This window comes from Camelus ferus, chromosome 6, assembly GCF_009834535.1.
Source record: "Camelus ferus isolate YT-003-E chromosome 6, BCGSAC_Cfer_1.0, whole genome shotgun sequence".
NCBI lineage: Eukaryota > Metazoa > Chordata > Mammalia > Artiodactyla > Camelidae > Camelus > Camelus ferus.
The window spans coordinates 11,653,033-11,677,067 of NC_045701.1; the positions used below are offsets into that span (position 1 = coordinate 11,653,033).

General features: G+C 35.8%; 1 protein-coding gene across 2 annotated transcripts in view; it reads left to right on the plus strand.

The window, feature by feature from the left end:
* Nucleotides 1–1,499: 1,499 nt before the first annotated feature.
* DNAAF4 (dynein axonemal assembly factor 4) overlaps nucleotides 1,500–24,035 on the plus strand; it is a 38,835-nt gene continuing 16,299 nt past the window's right edge. Inside the window, exons 1-5 of one of the 2 annotated variants that reach the window (XM_032481140.1) lie at nucleotides 1,500–2,478; nucleotides 2,856–3,003; nucleotides 7,207–7,340; nucleotides 21,053–21,284; nucleotides 23,147–23,292. In XM_032481140.1, the coding sequence (XP_032337031.1) occupies nucleotides 2,356–2,478; nucleotides 2,856–3,003; nucleotides 7,207–7,340; nucleotides 21,053–21,284; nucleotides 23,147–23,292 (783 nt within the window). In that variant the 5' untranslated portion in view covers nucleotides 1,500–2,355. The remainder of the gene's footprint in view (nucleotides 2,479–2,855; nucleotides 3,004–7,206; nucleotides 7,341–21,052; nucleotides 21,285–23,146; nucleotides 23,293–24,035) is intronic. The other variant, XM_032481139.1, reaches the window with a different exon arrangement.

The window sequence follows — 24,035 nt, forward strand, 5'->3', positions numbered from 1 at the left end:
ATTTCTGGTGTACAGCATAATGTTTCAGTCATACATGTACATACATATATTCATTTTCATATTCTTTTCCATTATAGGTTACTACAAATATTGAATTTTTAAAATTCTCTTTAATGATAAATTAAGATGCTTTTCTTTTAAAAAAAAACCCACATATGCAGTCTCCTCCATTATCATACATAAAAATATACATACATGAATATCTCACTAGTCTTATTGGGCCTTTTAGTGAACACCAGTTCTTAATTATAGTTCAAGTTTTCAGTCTTTTTCTTTTATGGTCAGTGCTTTTGATGTCATACTTAAGAAATCCTTTCTTACTCCAAGATTTTATATATATATATAAGTTTTATATATATATATATTTTTTTGTTTTAAACTATATATTTTAATATATATATTTTTTAAGTCTTAAACTTGTATGTCTTTAGTTCATCTGAAATTCATTTTTTGTGTGATACCATACACGTGTAGAGATCCAATCTCATTTTTTCCCATATGGTAACCATTTGGCCAAGCAATAATGTATTTAGTTGTCACTCCTTTGCTTTTCCCCATTTATGGGCAGAGCCACCTTTGTCATAGATCAAATTTCTATCAGTACTGGGATTAGAGTATAGATTTTGTTTTTGTTTTTGTTTTTTAAATCTAGTAAGAAACACAGATTAAGACTTTTAAGACAATTAATTTCAAGGCTTGTGAAACACTTTTTGGGTAAGTACCTAAGTCTTGAAATAATGTATAAAAATTAATGGTGTTTTAAACTGGTATCAGTTGATGTAATGATTCAGTAATAAAACTGATCAAGTTTTTTTTTTTTAAAGATATAATTCATTTAGAGTGTAGAAAGTTTCATAAGACTATGGTAGTCCTGAGAATAATTTCACCGCACAGGTGTGTATGTGCTTAACAAAGTGATTGCTAATGAATTTTCCTGAAACTCCCGAACAGCACATAGTATCATTTTGATTACTTTCCATACATACATTAATTATATCAATTGTGTTTTTATATAGTGGCAGAATTTACATTTTAAAATGTTATATAAAAGGAATGCATAAATCCTGTGTTTTGAAGATAAAAGAGAGTTTGAAACAAAATGGTAAAAGGAATAGAACACAAGGGAAGAAAATGCAAATAGCAGCATGAAAAAGAATCCATAGGATTGACTGAGCCTTAGGTTCCTCGCTTAGGAAGACAACGGAAAAGAAATCTAATATGGTCCCAGTATTCAGTTACGGAACCTTGAGATGATGGACCTGTGACAAACTGGTTAAGATACTCAGGGGTGGCCAGTTTGGGAGGTAAAAGCTGATTTTTCTCCCTCCCAAGTCTGCTGCTCCTAAACTTTCCTCAAGGGCTTTTTCAGGAGCTTTTAAATTTGCATTAATGACTTCCAAAAGTAAAATGTTAAAAAACAAAACAAAACAAAAACCCATCCCTAGGTGGGCAAATAGTTCGTAGGTGCTTAATTTTCATGTCCTCAAAAAAAAAAAAATCAAATTCCAGTAATTTATAAACTGTTTCCAGAAAGCAACCCAAAGCAAGACCACGGGAACAGGAGTACGAGATCAGTCTCAATCACAGTTCTGACACTAATCTATGTGGCTACTGGGTTGGGTGTATGGATCTCAGATTCCTTATTGTATGTGGGACGACTACATCTTCAAGCTCCTTTCAGCGCTAACTTGTCTTTTTAAGCAACTGTAAAACGCATCCACGGAAAGTCAACTTATCCTATGGTTAAGCTGCAGCCATTCGTCAGGTGAGTCCTAGGGGCGTTTCTCTCCAGTTCTCAAACCAGGGAGCGAACCTCACCTACATGCCTGTAGTGAGTGGGCTGATAGGTTATACACTTGAAGGACTACAATAGCACCGGCAAGCTCCCAGGCCACAAAGTCTATATGAGCAGGAAGTTTCCAAAACAGGGACGCCAAATGGTGCGAACTTCTACAGCCTCCTTCAGGACTAACAAAAGGCGGGGGCTGCCACGGAGCCTGGGCGTCGCACCTGCTCCCCGCGGGTCACGCGTTCCCGTACTTCTTTTCTGCTTTCTCTGGCGTGAAGCACGTTTCTTGCATAAGCGGATGTGGACCGATTCTTTCGGACACTCGCTCAGACTGCGGGGAAGGGATAAGACACCCCCCCCTAAGCAGTTGGAATGCCCCGCCAGGGGTCCCCCGGCAGGCGCGAGGGGAGTCCGCGCGGCGGCCGCAGGGGCGCGCCCGGGGCACGCTGGGAACACGGGCGCCGCGGCTCGGCCTTGACCCGGAAGGGCTGGCGCGTGGTAACTCTGGCCTCCCTAGCAACCGAGCGGGCGCGAGTCCTTCCCAGCCTCTCCCGCCGTCTCCCGGGATGCCCCTGCAGGTTAGCGATTACAGCTGGCAGCAGACGGAGGCTGCGGTCTTCATCTCGGTTCCCCTCCGAGGCGTCAGCATCAGAGACGCGGACGTGTTCTGCACGGAAAGCTATCTGAAGGTAGGCAAGCGAGTCGCGCCTGCCGCGGCCGCGGGGGTGTCGTCCGAAGCGTCTGCGAGGGCGCGGCTGTGGGCGCTTAACGGGCGCGTCCTTGCAGATAAGCATCCTAGAATTCTAGTCCTATTAAAAAATAAAACAAAACAAAAACAAACAAAACACGAATCCCGTACAGGCAACACCTCATCCGTAGACATATGTCAGCAGAGCAGAGATCATTTTATCCAGGGCTTCCTCAGATGCCTTGCAGGTTTTTCGCAACCTGGAAAAATTGATAGCAGGAATTTAAGAAAATGATTTTGGCCTCTATCACTTATTTCTTAATAAGTGTCTTTAATTTGTGTAACTTAATTAACTTCCGTTTCTCCCTTCTTGAATAGGTCAACTCTCCTCCATTTTTATTTGAGGTGTTTCTCTATGCTCCCATTGACGATGAGAACAGTAAAGCCAAGATTGGGAATGACACTGTTGTTTTCACCTTGTACAAGAAAGAAGCGGCCATGTGGGAGACCCTTTCTCTGTCAGGTGGTAAGTTCTTTATTAAAATGTTCGGCTGGTTGTGCTTTTTATATTTTATACCACTGAAAAATTCCTCTTTTGAAATGATTATGTTGCTCATCTAGTAAAAGTAAATAGGCACATGAGCACGATTTAAATGAGTTAGTGCTTCAGCCGCCACTTAAATAGCTTAAAGATCGAGTTATTCAAAATACATTAATAATAGCTCTTAAAGGATGTGGGCTCATATCTTCAGGGCATAAAGCCTCCCGATACGGCCTTTACTACTCCAACTCTTACAAATTTTGACCATTTAAACCAAGGTTTGGCAAGCTTTTTGTGTAAAGAACCAGATAATATTTTAGATTTTGTGGGCCATAAGGTCTCTGTTACAATTACTCAGCTCTGTCACTGTAGCACAAAAGCAGCCATGGACAATATATATTTATTGAGACTGAAGTTTAAATTTATTATAATTTTTGTATGTTATAAAATATTACTATTCTTTTGATTTTTTTCAACTATTTAAAACTGTAAAAATTATTCTTAGCTTGTGTGCTGTAGGAAAACGGACAGCAGGTTGGGTTTGACCATTGTTTGCCAATTAGACTAATCAAAACAGTGTTAAAGCTAACTTATATAACAAGTAATAAACACTGATTTTACTTTAGAAACCGTGTTTGAGATTGAAGTCAAACTCAGTTTCACATGCAATTCAGTGAAATTGTTGAACAGTCTTTTTTTCACATACAGTATTGTGGAACTCTAGTCTATACTCTAAGGCTGCCTCCCTCATTATTCAAAACATACTTGTTCCATTTATTCCTGAAGTTCCTTCTTTAGCAGTTTTTTTCTTTTTTTTCTGTGTTTTTATTGAAGTATTGTTGACTTAAAGTGTTGTGTTAGTTTCTGGTGTACAGCAGTGATTCAGTTATATACTTTCACATACATATTATTTTTCATATTCTTTTTCATTATGGGTTATTACAAGATATTGAATATAGTTCTCTGTGTCATACAATAGGACTTTGTTGTTTTTCATTTTTCATTTCTTTTTTTTTTTCTGTGTGTTTTATTGGGTAAAGAGGAAATCAGAGAATGACTAGTCATTCTAATTTCTTGGTCTGGTTTTTCTGGGAACTCACAGGTACTCATTTTTGTCAAGGACGTAACAGGTATTACGCTGGCCCTATAGACCACATGGGGAAAAACACCAACACCAGGACTTGCTTTACAGGCTGAAAAATGTGATATAGCCAAAGAGGGCAGGCCAGTCTTGGTCTGTCAAGGCCCAGGCCCTCACCAAAGACAAAAGGGAAAGAAGTGTGAAGGGGACAGAGGAGGGAAGTGGAGTGAGAAGGTGAAGGGGCAAGTGTAGCCCAGGGAAGCAGGAGGAGATGGAACGGCCTAACAGCTCCTGAGTCCTCTCTAACACGTGAACGTGCACCTGGGTTTTTGGGTTTTTTTTTTTTTTAACATTTTTTATTGATGTATAATCATTTTACAATGTTGTGTCAAATTCCAGTGTAGAGCACAATTTTTCAGTTATACATGAACATACATATATTCATTGTCACATTTTTTCTCTGTGAGCTACCATAAGATCTTGTATATATTTCCCTGTACTATACAGTATAATCTTGTTTATCTATTCTACAATTTTGAAATCCCAGTCTATCTATTCCCACCCCCTGCCCCCTTGGCAACCACAACTTTGTATTCTATGTCTGTGAGTCTATTTCTGTTTTGTATTTATGCCTTTTTTTTTTTTAGAGTCCACATATAAGCTATCTCATATGATATTTTTCTTTCTCTTTCTGGCTTACTTCACTTAGAATAACATTCTCCAGGAGCATCCATGTTGCTGCAAATGGCATTATGTTGTCGGTTTTTATGGCTGAGTAGTATTCCATTGTATAAATATACCACCTCTTCTTTATCCAGTCATCTGTTGATGGACATTTAGACTGTTTCCATGTCTTGGCTATTGTAAATAATGCTGCTATGAACATTGGGGTGCAGGTGTCATCCTGAAGCAGGGTTCTTTCTGGATATATGCCCAGGAGCGGGATTCCTGGGTCATATGGTAAGTCTGTTCCTAGTCTTTTGAGGAATCTCCATAGTGTTTCCCATAGTGGCTGCACCAAACTGCATTCCCACCAGCAGTGAAGGAAGGTTCCCTTTTCTCCACAGCCTCTTCAGCATTTGTCATTTGTGGATTTTCGAATGACGGCCATTCTGACTGGTGTGAGGTGATACCTCATTGTAGTTTTGATTTGCATTTCTCTGATAATTAGTGATATTGAGCATTTTTTCATGTGCTTATTGATCATCTGTATGTCTTCCTTGGAGAATTGCTTGTTTAGGTCTTCTGCCCATTTTTGGACTGGGTTGTTTATTTTTTTCTTATTGAGTCATATGAGCTGCTTATATATTCTGGAGATCAAGCCTTTGTCGGTTTCACTTGCAAAAATTTTTTCCCATTCCATAGGTTGTCTTTTTGTTTTACTTATGGTTTCCTTTGCTGTGCAGAAGCTTGTAAGTTTCATTAGGTCCTATTTGTTTATTATTGCTTTTATTTCTTCTAGGAGAAAATTTTTGAGATGTATGTCAGATAATGTTTTGCCTATATTTTCCTCTAGTAGGTTTATTGTATCTTGTCTTATGTTTAAGTCTTTAATCCATTTTGAGTTGATTTTTGTGTATGGTGTAAGGGAGTGTTCTAGCTTCATTGTTTTACATGCTGCTGTTCAGTTTTCCCAACACCATTTGCTGAAGAGACTGTCTTTATTCCATTGTATATTCTTGCCTCCTTTGTCGAAGATTAGTTGACCAAAAGTTTTTCATTTCTTTTAGATGTGAAGAATTTCATTTGGAAATTTGATTTTCTTTTAATTATTTCTGTCCCTGAAGCTGGTCCAACTGTCTGCCCGCCTGTTACTAAACAGGAAGAGGGTTGGGGAGAGGCTTCAGACCTAGTTCCAGTACTACTTCCCAGCCAAGATCTTGGATGGGTAAAAATTCCATACCATTTACTTATTTTTGACTGAAATTTAGTGTTCTCTTCAATTATGAATGTAAGCAACAAACAACAGTAGTATCAATAAAAATCACAAATATATTCATGTCACAGGTGCTACTATCTTTTATATGTAGTTAATTTGAAATTTTAGTATTTGTTAGACATCTTGCTATATATTATTTAATAATAAAGCACATACTTGTGTATCACAAATTTGTTTTTGAATATTTTGTAAGCATTTTAATATAACTAGTTTTCTTTGTGTATTCTTTCATAGATTTTAAAGCAATACGAAGGGGTTTATAGGACTTTACTATTCATCACTCCACTCCTGCCCCTCTTTTTCCTCCCCTGCTTCGCCCTCTCCTCCCAAGTTTCCTCTCCCCTCCTGTTTTTACCCCCCTGAAAGTCTAGATCCCTTCCTTATCCTTCTTCCCTTTTACCCGCTAGTGGATCACAGCCTGCAGTTTCTGAACCAGTGAATCACTGAATAAAAAATAATTGTGAATGGTAAGGTTCTATATATAACATGAATAAAAGATAATTGTGAATGTTAAAGTTCTGTATATACATGTCATGATACTATATGATTTTTCCTAGGGCTGGCCCTGTATTCTTCTTATGTATAACTCACCATTTTTGTAGGTGATGGTCATATCAGATAGTCTCAACCCATCTTCTCTTGTAGGAGACCCCCATAGTGATAATTTACTGCGATCAGGTTTATAAGCAGTAGCCCTAGTTTCTCAACAGAGAGGGGGGATAAATGTGCTCTCTTTCCCCCATCTCGACCCTTCCTGCTCTTTTTCCCTCTCCCCCTCCCTCTCATTGCACTATCTTCTCTCTCCCTCTTGTGACACTCTCCCTTTTTCTCCCTCCCCTGTCCCCTTCCTCATTTCCCGTCTTATTTCTCCTCTGCATTGTTCCTCTTGTCTCCCATTCTTATCCTCCCTCTCTGTTTCTTTGTCTTGGTCTCTCTGTCTCTCTCAGTGCACAAAGGTGTGCGTTCTGTACTCATCCTTTACGATTACAGTTGCTTGCTTACCTTTTAATATTAGCTTCTTGACCAGTTTAATATTGAGAAATGTTTTCACTTCTCCATGTAAAGTTGGGTCCAGAAACATCTCATCCCGGATCAGTATGTAAGCAGTTTCTCCTAAGTGAAACAAATTCATCATAATCCTAATTGAGTGATATTCCTTATGTTTTAGTTGACAAAGAGATGATGCAGAGAATAAGGGAGAAATCTATCCTACAAGCACAAGAAAGAGCAAAAGAAGCAATGGAAGCAAAAGCTGTAGCAAGGAGGGAAGATCAAAAATATGCACTAAATATCATGATGAAGGTAAGTTGCAGATTGATAGGAAAGTCTTTTAATTAAAGACACAGTAGTAAACCATGCACTGATACTGTGTTCCAACCACTGTACTTCCTCACCTTTTTGTTCACACTTTGGTTATAGGACTTACTATATTACATAGGCCATCTGCTACTGATGTGTATTTCTGAAAATCTGTATGAAAGTTGAAAGTATGAAGGTTGAACAGTAGATTTACTTGTTTCAGGGAGAATGTTCTTTTTCCAAGGGTATAATGTTTTGTGGTGCGTTTTACTTCTTTTTTAATCTTGGAATTAATGGACATGAAAAGCATAGATTGAACATTAACTACTGACAAATTAATATCTTTTTAATTGTTGAGGCTTTCAGGTTAAAACTTTTATCAGCAATATACTTTTTGAGATATAATTCACATACCATACAGTTTACCCATTTAAAGCTTGCAGTTGAGTGGTTTTTGGTATGTTTAGAATGGCAAAACCATCACAACAATCAATTTTAGAACATTTTCATCACCCTAAGAAGAAACCCTGTACTCATTAGCAGTCACTTCCCATTCCTCCCAACCCCTAGGCCTAGACAACCACTAATCTACCTTCTGTCTCTATACATTTACCTTTTCTAATTTTTACAATTAATTTCTTATCTCAGATTCTCATTTTGACCTTTTGAAATGATTAAGGAATCTATAGCAAGCAGTATCTCATCAAGAACTCTATGGACCCATGACTGTTCTTGTGCATTTGGACCACTAGTATTGTTTTTATAATCAGCAGTTCATAATTCCAAAGACTTCTCCGCTTCTTTTGTCACTTTGGCTTGACTTTTAAATATAGCCAGTGGTTATGCACTTTGGTTTTTACTTAATAATTGAACACGTGGTTGGCCGTCCAAAGCTGCCTCCTTTCAGTATACTTTATGAGTTCTACCTTTTCTTGATCATATTATCACTGGTATCAGAATTTTGGTTTTGTCATTTTCCTGAATTTAAAATAATAAAAGCAAAATAATATAAAATTTGTGGCAACAGACAAGTGTTTACTGAACTAATAAAATAGAATAATGGCTGTATTGGTAAATATAACAAAAGTGAACAGTTAGTTTGCAGGCAGTATGACCATGCTATACCTTGAGGTTGTTAATCTATTGATATATGAAAGCCTGACTTTGGTATTTGGAAAGTTGGTTTAGGAGCATTAATGTATAAAATATGAAGCTATAGATTACATTGACATGATAGAACCTATGAAAGTCTATCACCCTGTACTACAAACTATTCATTTTGTCCATCTCTTTCCCTGAATAGTGTTGAGAGTTGAAACTGTGTTTTCTTGCATCCTTATCATAGTCAAGTAAATAGTATGTGCTCAAATGTCTTAATGAATTAATGTGGATACATTGTTCTAGTACCCTGTAACCAAACTGAAATTCTGTTTTGGTCAATAGATGAAGCTGTTTTTACTCTGTTCAATATTAAACACTCAGAAAAGAACTTTAGTGGTCCAGGAAGAGCAAATGAAGAGGTAGGACAGCAGAAGGCAACCTGTTATTAGCTTAAACCATAAATTCGTTTAAGACTTGAATTATATCTACTGAAAAATAATAGTTTTTTAGTAGTAACCTTTTAAAAATAATCAGCAGGGCTAGTGCTAAGACTCACTATGTCCTGCTGTGCCATGTGGTGTTTGTCAGCTTGGGCTGCCAGGTCAAAGTGCCACAGACTGGGTGGCAAGCAACAGACATTTCTTTTCCCATAGTTCTAGAAACTAGAAGTTTCAGACTGAGGTCCAGTGGGGTTGATTTCTGGTAAATCTATTCCTGGCTCCCAGAGCGCTGAGAGAGAAACCTCGGGTGTCTCTTCTTATTAGGACACTAATCCTGTTCTATTAGGAACCCACCCTTATGACCTCATTTAACCTTAATTACTTCCTCAGAAGTCCGTTTCCAAATGGGGGTTAAGGCTTCCATGTGTGAATTTTGGGGGGACACAAACATCCAGTCAATAATACTGTGTAAAACCTATCCAAAATTTAGTGGCTTAAAACATTTATTGCTTAAGATTCTCTATGTTGGTTAAGCAGTTTTTGTGACCTGAGGCTGGCTTGGTTGTGGCTGTATGTTCCAGGATGGCCTCACTCACATGTCTAGAGCCTTGCCTGGGAAAGCTGGAGCCCCTCTCCATGTGGTATTCCATTCTCCAGGAAGCTAGCACAGACTTCTTTACTTTATACTTAGTGTTCCTGGTGGCCAAAAGGGAAAGCCCTAATGCACAAGCATTTTTAAAGCCTCTGCTGTGTCATATTTGCTAATGTCCCATTAGCCAAATGTCCCATATAGCTAAGCCCAGATTAAAGGATGGAGAAATAGACTGCACCTTTTCTGGGAAAGAAAGATTTAGTTGCACTGTAAAGGGGCATGCATAGAGTTATGGGAGGAATGTGTGGCCATTTTACAATTTACTTAATTAGTTTGAATTGAAAAGATTAGGGTTTAAACAATAAAGAGAATTTAACTCATCTCACAGGAAAAATTCAGAGATAGAGCAGTGATAAGATGGGGTTAAATCAAGGCTCTGACTCCCTCTCTGCAGCATCCTTAGCACTGCCTTTTCTTTGTGTCTGCCTCATCCTTAGGTTGATAGGGAGCAGACAGCTCTCTCAGGATTCCCTGCCCACAGGCAGCCTTGCTGGGACACGGACCTGCTCATTAGCAGGTGGTGCCAGCCCTGGAACAACCTAAGCCAAGCAGCCAACCATGCCAAGACCCAGCTCTGCCCATCATTGTCTGACTGCCTCCCCATGAGGAAGGGCCTCACAGCCAGTAGGCACAAGGGCCAGCACACCTCCAGTAGTCATTTTTAACTTCTTGAGGAACTACCATACTGTTTTTTATAGCAGCTGCATCTTTTTCCATTCCCACTAATAGTCAAGAGTTCCAATTTCTCCATATTCTTGCCAACGTTTATTTTGGACATTTCACATAAAAATAAGGCCTTTAGTATCTGCTGTCTTTTACAGAGTATAGTGTTTTTAGGATTTGTCCATGTTGTAATATGTCTGAGACCTTCATTCTTTTTTACAGCTGAACAATATTCCAATGTATGGGTATACCACAATTTGTTTATCCCCTCATGGTAGAAATTTATTCGTTTTTGACTGCTGCAAATAATATTGACTTGAAATTACAAATATTTGTTTGAGTAAATAAGCACCTATTTTCAATTCTTTTGTGTATAAACCTAGGAGTAGAGTTGCTGGGTCATTTGTAATTCTATGTTTAATTTTTTGAGAAACCATGACACAGTTTTTCATAATGGGTGTACCATTTTATGTTCATTTCAGCAATTTATGATGATTCCTATTTCTTACATTCTTGCCAATACTTGTTATTTTCCATTTTGTTGATTGTAGCCATCCTATTGGATGTGAATTGGTATCTCAGTGTGGGTTTTGATTTGCATTTCCCTCACACTAGTGATGCTGAGCATCTTTTCATTTGTTTCTTGGTCATTTGTTTATCTTATTTGGAGAGGTGTCCATTCAAGTCCTTTTTCCATTTTAAAATTGGATTATTTGTCTTTTTGTTGTTGAGTTGTAAGAGTTCTTTATTCCAGATACTAGACCCTTATTAGATGAATGACTTTCAAATATTTTCCCCTACTTTGTAGATTGTTTTTTCACTTTGATAGTATCCTTAGACACACAAAAGTTTTAAAATTGCATGAAATCCAATAAAAAAATTTTTTTTCTTTTATTTCTCATGTTTTTGGTGTCAGTCATATCTAAAAATCAGTTGTCAAATCCAAGGTCATGAAGATTTATCCCTTGTGTTCCTCTAAGAGTTTTATGGTTTTACTTCTTGTATTTAGGTTGTTGATCCATTTTAGTTGATTTTTTAATTGAAGTATAGTCTATTTACAATGTTATGTTAATTTATACACATAGTGATTCATTTATACATATATATACATATATATTACATATATATTTCTTTTCATGTTCTTTTCCATTATAGGCAATTATAAGATACTGAATATAGTTCCTGTGCTGTACAGTAGGCCCTTGCTTTTTATCTATTTTATATATAGTATCTGCAGATCCTGAACTTCCAACTTATCCCTCTCTACCCTGTTTCCTCCCGGTAACCGTAAGTTTGTTTTCTATGTCTGTGAGTCTGTCTCTGTTTTGTAAATAAGTTCATTTGTGTCCTTTTTTTTTTTGAGATTACACATGTAAGTGATATTGTATGGTATTTTTCTTTCTCTTTGTGGATTACTTTTAGTTAATTTTTATATATGCTGTGAGGTATAGGTCCTGCTCCATTCTTTGGCATATTGATATTCAGGTGGTCCAGCACCATTTGTTACAAGGACTGTTTTCCCCTCATTGAATGGTCTTGATAACCTTGTCAAAAAATCAATCAGCCTATAGATGTATGAATTTACTTCTGGACTCTCAATTTTATTCCATTGGTCTATATGTCCTTATGTCAGTACCACACTTCACTTTCTTGATTACTGTAGTTTTTTAATATATTTTGAAATCAGAAAGTGTAAGCCATTTAACTTTGTTCTTTTTCAAGACTATTTGGTCCCTTGCAGTCACATTTGAATTTGAAGGTTGACTTTTCCATTTCAGTTAATATTGTAGCATACCCATGTGTTTTCTGACAACTTAAAAAAGGTCATTATATAAAATCTTATTTTTATAATTAAAAAATATAGAAAATGAGTGGTAGGTAAGAACACTAGTGATTTTTTTCTTTTTCTTTCTCTTTTTTATGTTTTCCTAATAATAAACATACATTTTTCCTGATAAGAATACGTTTATTTTAAAAAATTTTTAAGATGTTTTTATCTTGCAGAAATGCAGGTATGCAGAGGAGAATACATTTATTCTTAAAGAAAGGGACAATACTTACCTTCCTGTGATTGTTTTTCAGACTTAATTTCTTCTTGCTCTAACAGGAATTTACTAATAGTCTATGTAAATGTACCAAATTCCAAGCATATGAGAAATTAACTTTAGCCATTAACGTGGTAACATGAGAAAAGGCAGTATCTTTGACATTGTCTTTGTTATATTTACACTTTGTGAAGTCTACTGACCTACTTCGTTTTTGTGTAAATATATCCCACATTTACAGCATCTGTGCAGAAATAAACTTTCAACAATCATATGTGGCCACTTTTTCATTTACTACAGGGTTTTTCATCTTTTCCAGAGGTGTAGTTAAAATCTTTTTTTTTTTTTTTAAATTTCCTATGTCCTCTTGCTTCAGAGGGCTCAGAGAAAATCTTTGAAAGATTATTCAGAGCTCTCACAACATGATTACAGGACAATCAATCTTCTCTCTATCCTTTCCCCAGGTCCCTGAAGCTAGACCCTAATGAGCTTCTTGGGAAATCACTGAAGATTATAAATAGATAATTTTAGGGAAATAATGTTTTTTTAAATGCTCTATATATGGAAGTAGGTGACCCATCCTTTGTGGAGTTAAGCTTGAGTACCAGTGGAGTTGTTAGTGGGTAGTATATGTATTATGGAAATAGTATTATGGAAAAGAGGTGGATGTTTTAAGGCCACACATTCATAATACTGATCAGGGTGTTTGTTAGCCTTGGAAAGAACAGAGTGTGGGAGAAGAAATACTTTTGTTTCAGAGAGAAGTTGAGAGAATTTAAGTTGTTGATGGTTCCTATCATCTCAACAGCAAGGTCTTTTGAGATGAATGCCTCCAAAAAGGAAATTGTTTGCAAAAGTCTCTTATCAGAGATGAATAAAGTTACTATTGAGCAACAAGGGTAAGGTGAACTGTAGAGTACTTTGTATGATATTAACTCATTTCCGTTAGTCAAAATCTGGTTTAAAAAGCTAACAGTTTTTCTTGCTTCTCATTTCTGTCAGGTTTGTTCCTTGAATTTAAAGGCTAGTTTATTAGAAGTATTTTAACATATATATCATTAAATATGTCAGTACGATATCTGTGTGTAGTAAACCCAGCTACTGACTTAAAGACTTCTTCATTAGTAAGCCAAAGCTGAATCTTTAAAAGATGCCAAACAAATCATAGCAGGATTGTAGAAATCATATAGTATAAAAGCAAGGAATTTTCTACTATTTAATAACTTGTGTCCAGGGACAGATGGAGCTAACTACTATACTAAGAGTTTGCTCTTATCCTTGTCTACCCGTGGTTTCCAAGGAACTTACAAAGTCTTATGCTTTATATATAAAGTCCAGATTTCTATTTAATTAAGTAAACCAAAAGGCAGAATAACGTATGTCCAAATTTGCTGGAAAGTTGAGCAAGTTCCTCTCAGTTATTCATGAGTTTGATTTTTTAGCTTGTGAATTAGTCAGCCGTTGGCTCTCCTTCTAGCTCTCATTGCTATCCTTGGGCCGCCTTTCACCAATTTGAAAATCTGCCAAAGGGAAAAGAAAATGTAGTATGCTTGGGATGCCATAACAAGTAACAAAAAAATGCAGATTGTGGGGCTTAAGCAACAGAAATATGTTTTCCCACAGTTCTGGAAGCCGGGAAGCCCCAGGTCTAGGTACAAGCCAGTTCAGTTTCTGGTGGCCTCTCTTGCAGCTGGTGTGTCCTCGCTGTGCCCTCACATGGTGGACAGAGAGAGAGAGTAAGCCCTCTGGTGTAACTTCTTGTGAGGACAGTAATTCTGTTTTATCAGGGCCCCACCCTTAGGACCTCATTTACCATCAGTTACCTCCTTGTAAGCCTTAATCTCCAAATTAAGCCTCCAGAAATCTCACATTGAGGGTTAGGGCTTTGACATATGAATTTTGGGGGACCTGATTCAGTTCATAAGGTGAAGAGAAGGGAATTGAAGTGAAAATCTGTTTTGTTACGTTTTCGCTTTGGCAAAACACGTACCTATACAATTCTAAACACCAGATTATCATTTCCACAGAATATAAACAAATAACTAAATAATTAAACTTCAGAAATTAACAGCTTTCTGAGAGAAATTTTAACAGTATATTTATTAAACAAGACTGAATTAATACTTTAATTTTCTTCTCTTAAGGGAGCTCATTGTTAGAATGATATATAGCTTCATGTGGAAGATGTTGACTGAAAAAATAACACACAGCCTAAAAATTGAAAGTTGTATCTTATTTGAGGACCTTACTATGATTTTGTTGGATATAGAATTTGTGGTTTATAGTTTTTTGTGTCAGTGCTTTGAATATGTCATTTCACTGCCTTCTGTCCTCCATTGTTTCTAATAAAGAATCAGCCTTTAATTGTATTATTGTTCCCTGTACATGATGAGTCCTTTTTGTCTTGCTGCTTTCAAGATTTTCTTGTTTTTGTTTGGCTTTTGTATTAATTTAGCAGTTTGACTAAGTTGTATCTAGGTGTATCTCTTTGTATTATTTTACTTTGGGCTGAAATTCCCGGAACTATGTAATGTTTTAATCAAATTTGAGACATTTTTACTAATTATTTCTTTTTTTTTTTAACATTTTTTATTGATTTATAATCATTTTACAATGTTGTGTCAAATTCCAGTGTTCAGCACAATTTTTCAGTTATTCATGGACATATACACACTCATTGTCACATTTTTTTCTCTGTGAGTTATCATAACATTTTGTGTATATTTCCCTGTGCTATACAGTGTAGTCTGTTCTACAATTTTGAAATCCCAGTCTATCCCTTCCCACCCTCCACCCCCCTGGTAACCACAAGTCTGTATTCTCTGTCTGTGAGTCTATTTCTGTCCTTTATTTACGCTTTGTTTTTGTTTGTTTTTGTTTTTGTTTTTTAGATTCCACATATGAGCGATCTCATATGGTATTTTTCTTTCTCTTTCTGGCTTACTTCACTTAGAATGACATTCTCCAGGAGCATCCATGTTGCTGCAAATGGCATTATGTTGTCGGTTTTTATGGCTGAGTAGTATTCCATTGTATAAATATACCACTTCTTCTTTATCCAGTCACCTGTTGATGGACATTTAGGCTGTTTCCATGTTTTGGCTATTGTAAATAGTGCTGCTATGAACATTGGGGTGCAGGTGTCATCCTGAAGTAGGGTTCTTTCTGGATACAAGCCCAGGAGTGGGATTCCTGGGTCATATGGTAAGTCTATTCCTAGTCTTTTGAGGAATCTCCACACTGTTTTCCATAGTGGCTGCACCAAACTGCATTCCCACCAGCAGTGTAGGAGGGTTCCCCTTTCTCCACAGCCTCTCCAGCATTTGTCATTTGTGGATTTTTAAATGACGGCCATTCTGACTGGTGTGAGGTGATATCTCATTGTAGTTTTGATTTGCATTTCTCTGATAATTAGTGATATTGAGCATTTTTTCATGTGCTTTTTGATCATTTGTATGTCTTCCTTGGAGAATTGCTTGTTTAGGTCTTCTGCCCATTTTTGGATTGGATTGTTTATTTTTTTCTTATTGAGTCGTATGAGCTGCTTATATATTCTGGAGATCAAGCCTTTGTCGGTTTCACTTGCAAAAATTTTCTCCCATTCCGTAGGTTTTCTTCTTGTTTTACTTCTGGTTTCCTTTGCTGTGCAGAAGCTTGTAAGTTTCATTAGATCCCATTTGTTTATTCTTGCTTTTATTTCTTCTAGGAGAAAATTTTTGAAATGTATGTCAGATAATGTTTTGCCTATGTTTTCCTCTAGGAGGTTTATTGTATCTTGTCTTATGTTTAAGTCTTTAATCCATTTTGAGTTGATTTTTGTATATGGTGTAAGGGAGTGTTCTAGCTTCATTGTTTTACATGCTGCTGTCCAGTTTTCCCAACACCATTTGCTAAAGAGACTGTCTTTATTCCATTGTATATTCTTGCCTCCTTTGTCGAAGATGAGTTGACCAAAAGTTTGTGGGTTCATTTCTGGGCTCTCTATTCTGTTCCATTGGTCTATATGTCTGTTTTGGTACCAATATCATGCTGTCTTGATGACTGTAGCTCTATAGTATTGTCTGAAGTCTGGGAGAGTTATTCCTCCAGCCTTTCTTTCTCTTCAGTAATGCTTTGGCAATTCTAGGTCTTTGATGGTTCCATATAAATTTTATTATGATTTGTTCTAGTTCTGTGAAATATGCCCTGGGTAATTTGATAGGGATTGCATTAAATCTGTAGATTGCCTTGGGCAGTGTGATCATTTTAACAATATTGATTCTTCCAATCCAAGAGCATGAAATATCTTTCCATTTTTTAAAGTCTTCTTTAATTTCCTTCATCAATGGTTTATAGTTTTCTGTGTATAATTCTTTCACCTCCTTGGTTAGATTTATTCCCAGATATTTTATTACTTTGGGTGCTATTTTAAAGGGGATTGTTTCTTTACTTTCTTCTTCTGTTGATTTATCGTTAGTGTAAAGAAATGCAACTGATTTTTGAACGTTTACTAATTATTTCTTGATGTATTTTTGGTTGAAAACTAGACAGTTAATTGATTATACTAATTCTGGGTTCTGTTTTATTTAATTGCTTGTTTATTTATTGAGAGTTATTTATTTTTTGGTAACTTGCCTGGACTTTACCTGTGGAATCATTCTAGTCTCCCTTGTGGTATAGAGCTGCTGATGTCTCTGCTGAGTTTTTTAATTCTTATTTTTAGGATGGGCTTCCTTAAGGGTCTTCCCTGTGTCTGCATAACTTACTTACGTGTATTAACTAATGATTTGGGCAGAGATAGTAAATACCTTCAGCCTGAAAGGCTTCTACCTCTTTGCTGTTTTATCTATGTGTGGCTTTGGGAGTACTTTCAAAGTTAGAGTGAGTTTTCAAGTCTCCCTTGGCTTCATTTTATGCCAGGCTTCCTCGGGTCTCCCCCAGAAATGATTGGCTTTCTGTTTAGCTAGGGGTGTATGGTGAGCTTATCACAGTCCTTCTGTGGCTCTCTTATTTACATATCTTTCTGGTAATTTTCTGACTCGCCAGGCACTTACCCTAACTAGGACCTCAACCTCAAAAGTCAACTGCAAATTTTCCCACTTCATTCCCAACCAAGTTTACCACTTCTCTCCACCAAAGCCACAGGTTTTCACTGCCCCACCATTTTTGCCAACAGAGGTCTTGGGTTCTTTTTTGCTAGTTTCACGTTGGTAAAAATACCAGTCTTGTCATCCTGCCACCCACCCAGGTGGGTGGTTTGGAGTAACCTCAGGCAGAAAGGCAGAGCCTCCCACTCTTCTTACCTGTAACTTTAGCAGTTTTTCTGGAATAAACACTTATCAATTTGCAGGCTGCCCTTGGTTAATTCCCACTGCCCTGAATTGGTTGTTTTTTGAAAAATTTGTCTAGTTTTATGCTTGATCTTTGTGGATGAGATTTGCCCACCTCTTCATGCCACCATAAAACTTGCACATTTTCTTTTGTGGATGAATTTTACATTCACTTATCAAGCTCCCTAAGAGTTCTCTTGGTATTTTGATTAGGTTTACATTGATTTATAAATTAATTTGCAGAATTTTAATACATTTAAAATACTGAGATTTTCTTTCAAGAGTGTGGCATTTGTCTCTATTTATTCAGACTTTTTTTTTTTTTAACTGTCCCTCAGCAAAATTATTTAGCTTATGTATAGTGCTGACTCATATTTTGTTAAGCTTATTTGTAGCATGTTAGAAGCTTTTCTGGCAATTACTAATGAAATGATTTTTTCATTGTATTTTCTAATTGTTTATTGCCAGTTTGTAGGGAAGTTAGTTTTTATGAGTTTGTGTAAGTTGATCTTGTATGTAATTGCCTTGCTGAACCTACCTCTTCTTTCTAATAGTTTGTCAGTTTATTATTTTTGTTCTTTTAGGTTGTCTACCATATTATTTGCAAATAGTAATGATTCTGTCTCTGTATAATCTATATTTATATTTCTTACTTAAAATTTTTTTAATTAAAAAATTTCATTTTATAGGTTATGCCCTCCAGAAAAACAGTAAAACTGTAAGCATATTGGCCTTAGGGACTTTGCTGGAAATATTTTTAATACTTTGCCATGAAGTATGATATTGTATAGGTCCTTTAACTGATCTAAATTTTTTTCCTAGTATCAACTGATATGTTTTGGCATGTACTCAGATTATGTTGTTTTTCTCTTTTGCTTTCCTAATGTCATAAATAAGAAACACCCTGTTTGATCAAAATGTATTATAATTTTAATATTTTCCTTGATTCACTTTTCTAATATTTATTGTTTTTGTATGTAATTCATAAATGAGATTGGCTTATAAGGAACAATGCCTTGATAAACCAGAGATTCATTCTGGATTTAAAGAATTATAGATTTCCCTTTCTTCAGGAACTTAGTTTAGGAGCAGCTCATTATTCTCCCATTACTTATATTTGCTGTCTGTGTTAAATAAACTAATATCCCATACTATAGGGCATCCTTTTTTTTTTTTTAGCACAAAGCACTTAAAATCCAGTTCCTTCATGTGCAATGATTGTTTTTCCAGCCTTCTGAGTTTATTTGTTATTACATATTTATTCCTCCTTTAAGTGGTATGTTCCCCTTATTACTTTGTTTTAAAATCTAAAACTTCAAGGATTATTTAACATTTGTCTGTTTCTGTTTGCTCTATAATATAGTCTCTCTTTTCTCTTTATCATAAGCTTTGTGGTGTTACCTTCTTCATATTTTCCCCTTCGTTCTAGTTCCTTCTGTCACCTGCTCTGTGAAGCCTTTCTTTTTAAAAAATTTTTTAATTAATTTTTTTGTGGGGAGGAATTTAGGTTTTTATTTATTTATTTAATGGAGGTACTGGGGATTGAACCCAGGACCTTGTGTATACTAAGTGCACACTCTACTGCTGAGCTATACCCTCTCCCTCTGAGAAGCCTTTGTTAATCCTTCCTCTTCCTTATAAATCCCTGAAGATGTATTTTTCTGTCTCTAATATAGCCTGTTATAAATTATATACATATACTTACTTACTTACTTACTTACTTACTTACTTACTTACTGATTGATTGATTTCTACATGCATACATACATACACACACACACACACATAAACACACACATACATATTTTTCCCTTAACTACATCTTGGCTTAGTAGAAGAACTTTCTTGTTACTTTTGATTCTAAGAACAGTCTTGTTTTTGGTAATTAAGACTTAGTCTTAAAAAAAAAAAAGAAGTGGGAGTAGAAGACTTAGTCTTATGCATTTTTAAAAACTTTTCAAAATTCACTCCACTTAGAGAGATGATGGTGTAAGGTGTTCTGACTCTTCACATACTTTTTCCTCCTTCCATGTGTGGGGACAGAGAGGAAGGAGAGGGGAAAAGACAAACATATTATTAACCAGGGGAAGTTGTCATCTTCTCTTTTTAGGTTGTGGCTGCCTCTGGCTAACACTGACTGTTCATCATGGACTGTTGTCAGGCTTTTAAATGTTGGTTCACTGCCATATGCAGATTCTTTTTGGCCCAACCTGTTGGCAGCTCACTGCAGCTCTCTGAACTTACGACATGTGGTGATTTGCATCTTTTGTGCCTAGTTTAAGCCTTAGGTGCAATTCTGGGATTGCAGGAAACTCCTGTTCAGTAATCTGTGAAGTTTATTTTAATTTCAGAGGTTCAGTAAACAGTCAGCCTTCCAGAAGAGGGTATTAAGTCTTGCAAATATTATAGAGTACCTTTTCAGTATACAGTTTTCATACCTATAATGTTAATTCTGTATCCTAAAATAATTCAGCCTCTAGGAAGCTTTTTCTCAGTATGTCATCCTAGAGCTGTGTCACATGCCCTATTAAAATATAAAATTAGTTTAAATTTACATTAATGAAATGTAAATAAAATTTAAAATTCAGTTCCTCAGTCACACTAAAGTGCTTAGTTAGCCACATGTGGCTAGTGGCTAAGGTATTGGATAATTCAGAATATTACTACCATTGAAACAAGTTCTGTTAGACACTGCTTGTCTAGAGGTTAGAGGTGAGAAAATTTTGTTACAACAGGTAAGTCAGATACATGGAGCCTATCATATGTATTAACCAGTTACTCTGTTTCACAGTGGTTTTTTCTTGTCCATATGAGGGAAGTTTGTGAAAGGGAGAAAAATTGGCACACAATTAACAATGCATTGCTTCAAATTCACCTGATATTTAACTTTTCACGTGGAAGTTTCAAATAACTGCTGTTGCAAATGTGGTTGGCAGCGGGATTCACGGTTCAAATATTTCTACTCACCAGAGACAAACTCCCTAGTTCCTCCTTCCTATTTCCTTTCCTCTTATTCCCTCACTCCTCGGGTGAGGGTCAGCTCAACTTTGTCCTAAGACAAGGTAAGACTGGCCTAAGTAGAAGGCGAATGTTTGCACATATGTATTTTTGTGTATGTGGGTTTTGGGACAAGTGACTTAACTTTCAGAATAATAAATTCTGTTTTTTTTTTAACCAAGCCCTTAGACATCATCTAATTGAATGCCTGCTCACATTTGATATATGAGGAAGCTGAGGCTAGAGAAAGTGATTCCACAAGAACGTATCAATAGTTAATGGTAAATCTGGAACTGAAACCTGTGTTCAGTGACACCTAGATCATTGAGCATTCTGCTAAATCACTCACCATTCCCATTTTTAGTTCTTTATTCACTGCTAGCTATTGCTGCAGATTTAATGACAAGAGTTAAGAGGTAAAAATAACTAAGTATTATAATGAATTTCTTATTTTTAACATGTTGTTTTTAATGTGTTTTAAAGGATTTGGTAATCGTAATTTTTACAGATTGAAGAAGAAAAGAGGAAAAAAATAGAAGATATGAAAGAAAATGAACGGAGAAAAGCAACTAAAGAATTGGAAGCCTGGAAAGAGCATCAAAGCAAAGCTGAAGAACAAAAAAGGATTCAGAGAGAAGAAGAATTGCGTCAGCAAGAAAAGCAAATGGAAGAAGAGAGGGAAAAAGTAAAACATAAAAGTCTTACTAGAAATTCAACATCTAGAAATCTCACCATAAAAGGTGCAATGATTAATATTTTCTGAGAAAGTGAGCCTTTTCCATATAGTGAAGTATGTATGTCACGATTTGTGTGTGTGTGTGAATCTATTCATGGTATTAGGTCATTATTTTGGTATATGAAGTACTACAGTACAAAGCCTAAGGTGAAAAACTTTTCTCTTTTCAAATTTTGTTTACTTTTCTTTAGAAAAATTAATAGTAAAGTAATTTTTTATTTCTCAGTATGGAGGAATGGTGCTTATTCCCTGCATGTTCTATATCCTAGTAATCATTAGTGTAATAATTTGAAGTTATATATGTCATTTTAATTTTGTATTCTGTTTTCCTTCTGTTGTACTAACATTAAGAATCTGTTCACAACATTTTTAGCATGTTCTCCACTATTTTAGAAAACCCATCCTTTTTCATTTTTGCCCTCAAGTTTCCTACTCCTGAGTTCTTAATTTTATTTCTCCATATTCTACAACATTTCTTTGAGTGATTTATTCAGAAAAGATGGCTAGGTGGTGTATTTACTTTGTTCTTATATATCTAGAAATGTCTCTTGGCTTCACAAGTGAAAAACAATTTACTTGGCTTTGAAATTCTTGGGACATTTGTATTAAGTAGGCTCAAGCCAACTGTTGTAATAAAGAGATCAAAAGTTACAGATCAAATAAGATAGAAATTTAGTTCTCTGTAATGTAATGCTTATTATGTAACAGTCATCAGTCTAGGCCTGATAGATAGCTTTGTTACACAAGGACATCCAGGCTGGTGGGGCCACATCTGTTACCACATCATTTGACTTCCATCTCTAGGTTAAAGGCGGTTGCTGTAGTTGGCATTGTTTTTTAGCCAGTGGGAAGTGGGAAAGAGGAAGGCCACTGCAAGTGGATTTAGCTGTAAGATAATGACCTGTAAGTTGTATACATCACCTCTGCTCACAGTCTGTGGTCTCAGGTTTGGCACATAACCACACCTATTCTTTAGGGAGGCAGGATTATGTAGATACTGCACAGTAGAATAGCACAGCAGATTCTCTTACTAAAAGAAAGAGGAGGGAATTGATAGGATGCTGGAAGACAGCATTCCCAATCACAAGCATCTGTAGAAAATTTTGCTCAAACTTTTCTTGATGTTACTTTCTTGTTTGTTTGAGTCTTTATTCTTTCCTCCTTGCCACCTGCCTCCCTCCTTTTGAAATGTTAGTGTTAAACTTCAAATTTTTAAATTGGAAATTTTCTTATCTTAGTTGTATGTGTTCATTTTATATCAAGAATAAATCTTTTTTTAAACCAATTTTGATATTTGCCTTTTAAATCTGTCTATCATATTTACAGTACTTTTTTTTAGTACCTTCCCTTCCCTTTATTCACATAGTTTATAGTCTAACATTTTGATTAATTTCTCCTCTTATATTGACTTAACAATTATTACATCTCACTACCTTTATACAGACATATAGCTTTTCATTATTACCCTTTGCCTGTTCTCATTAGCTGTCTCTAATAGCTGAAAATCTTTTTTATATCGTCACCAGGGAGCTTATAGAAGGAATTGTTATAGGAGCTTAAGAAACAGAGGTGGTATTGGCAGAGATGGCTCTGCCTAGGTGCCTTCCTCTAGAGTGAATGGAATCCACTGTGTGGATTAACAAAGAAAATCCCAGAAGAGTAGCTGGGGTTATTGATTAAAGAACAGATAATTAGCTGCCATACTTTCAATAAGGGATTTTACATTCCTTCTTGAAGCAAATATGTTTGGATTATTTGTATTGGACTTTAGAAGTAGCTTTAATGTATAATTACCTTAAAAGTCAGTTTGATTGTTAACTAGGAAGTGAGAGAGAAAGAACTTACTTGCTAACATTATTTTTGAAGGGAGAAATTCAGAAAATATGTTTTTTGAGAAGCTAAAGGAAGACAGTATTCCTGCCCCTCGCTCTGTTGGCAGTATTAAAATCAACTTTACCCCTCGAGTATTCCCAACTGCCCTCCGGGAATCACAAGTAGCAGAAGAAGAGGAGGTAGGTGTACTGTTCTTAGTTATAATGATTGCAAATGAAAATACTATCTTTTTTATTTTGTCTATTGAAACTCTTACTGAATCTGAATTAAAGTATTTGTTACACTAAAGATAGTACTTCATGAAAAAAATGTAATATTTTCTTATATGAGAAAAATAATCTACAGGGTTTTTTTGGCTCCAGAATGCTGATGAGAAAACATTGATACAATATACAGTATTGTTGCTTATTCCGGGAGATAAGCTGTTGCGTGCGCCATATATTTTATCAAATACATCATTTTCCATAATAGATTTGTAAATTTTGGATCAGTATGTTTTGTGGTGAGAAGAAATTTGGAAATTTATTGTAACTATATTATTATTATTTTATATATATATATTTTATGTATTTATTTATTTTGTTTTGGGGGGGGAGGTAATTAGCTTGGGGATTGAACCTGGGACCTCATGCATGCTATAAGCATGTGCTTTACCACTTGAGCTATACCCTCCATCCTTGTAACTATATTATTACAATTAATTATTATTAATATAAAATATTAATAATGTGACATTTGGCATTAATATCCTTCATTCGTTTATAAATTCCTGAGCTCTGGAATTTTGAATATTGTATCTTTAGTTGTATAAGCACTAAGAATTGCACTTTTTTTTTTACTGTAAGGTATGAAATGATATCTCTCTCAACTGAAAATCTGTGGAACTATTTGAAGCTCCTTAAGCTATAATGACAATCGATAA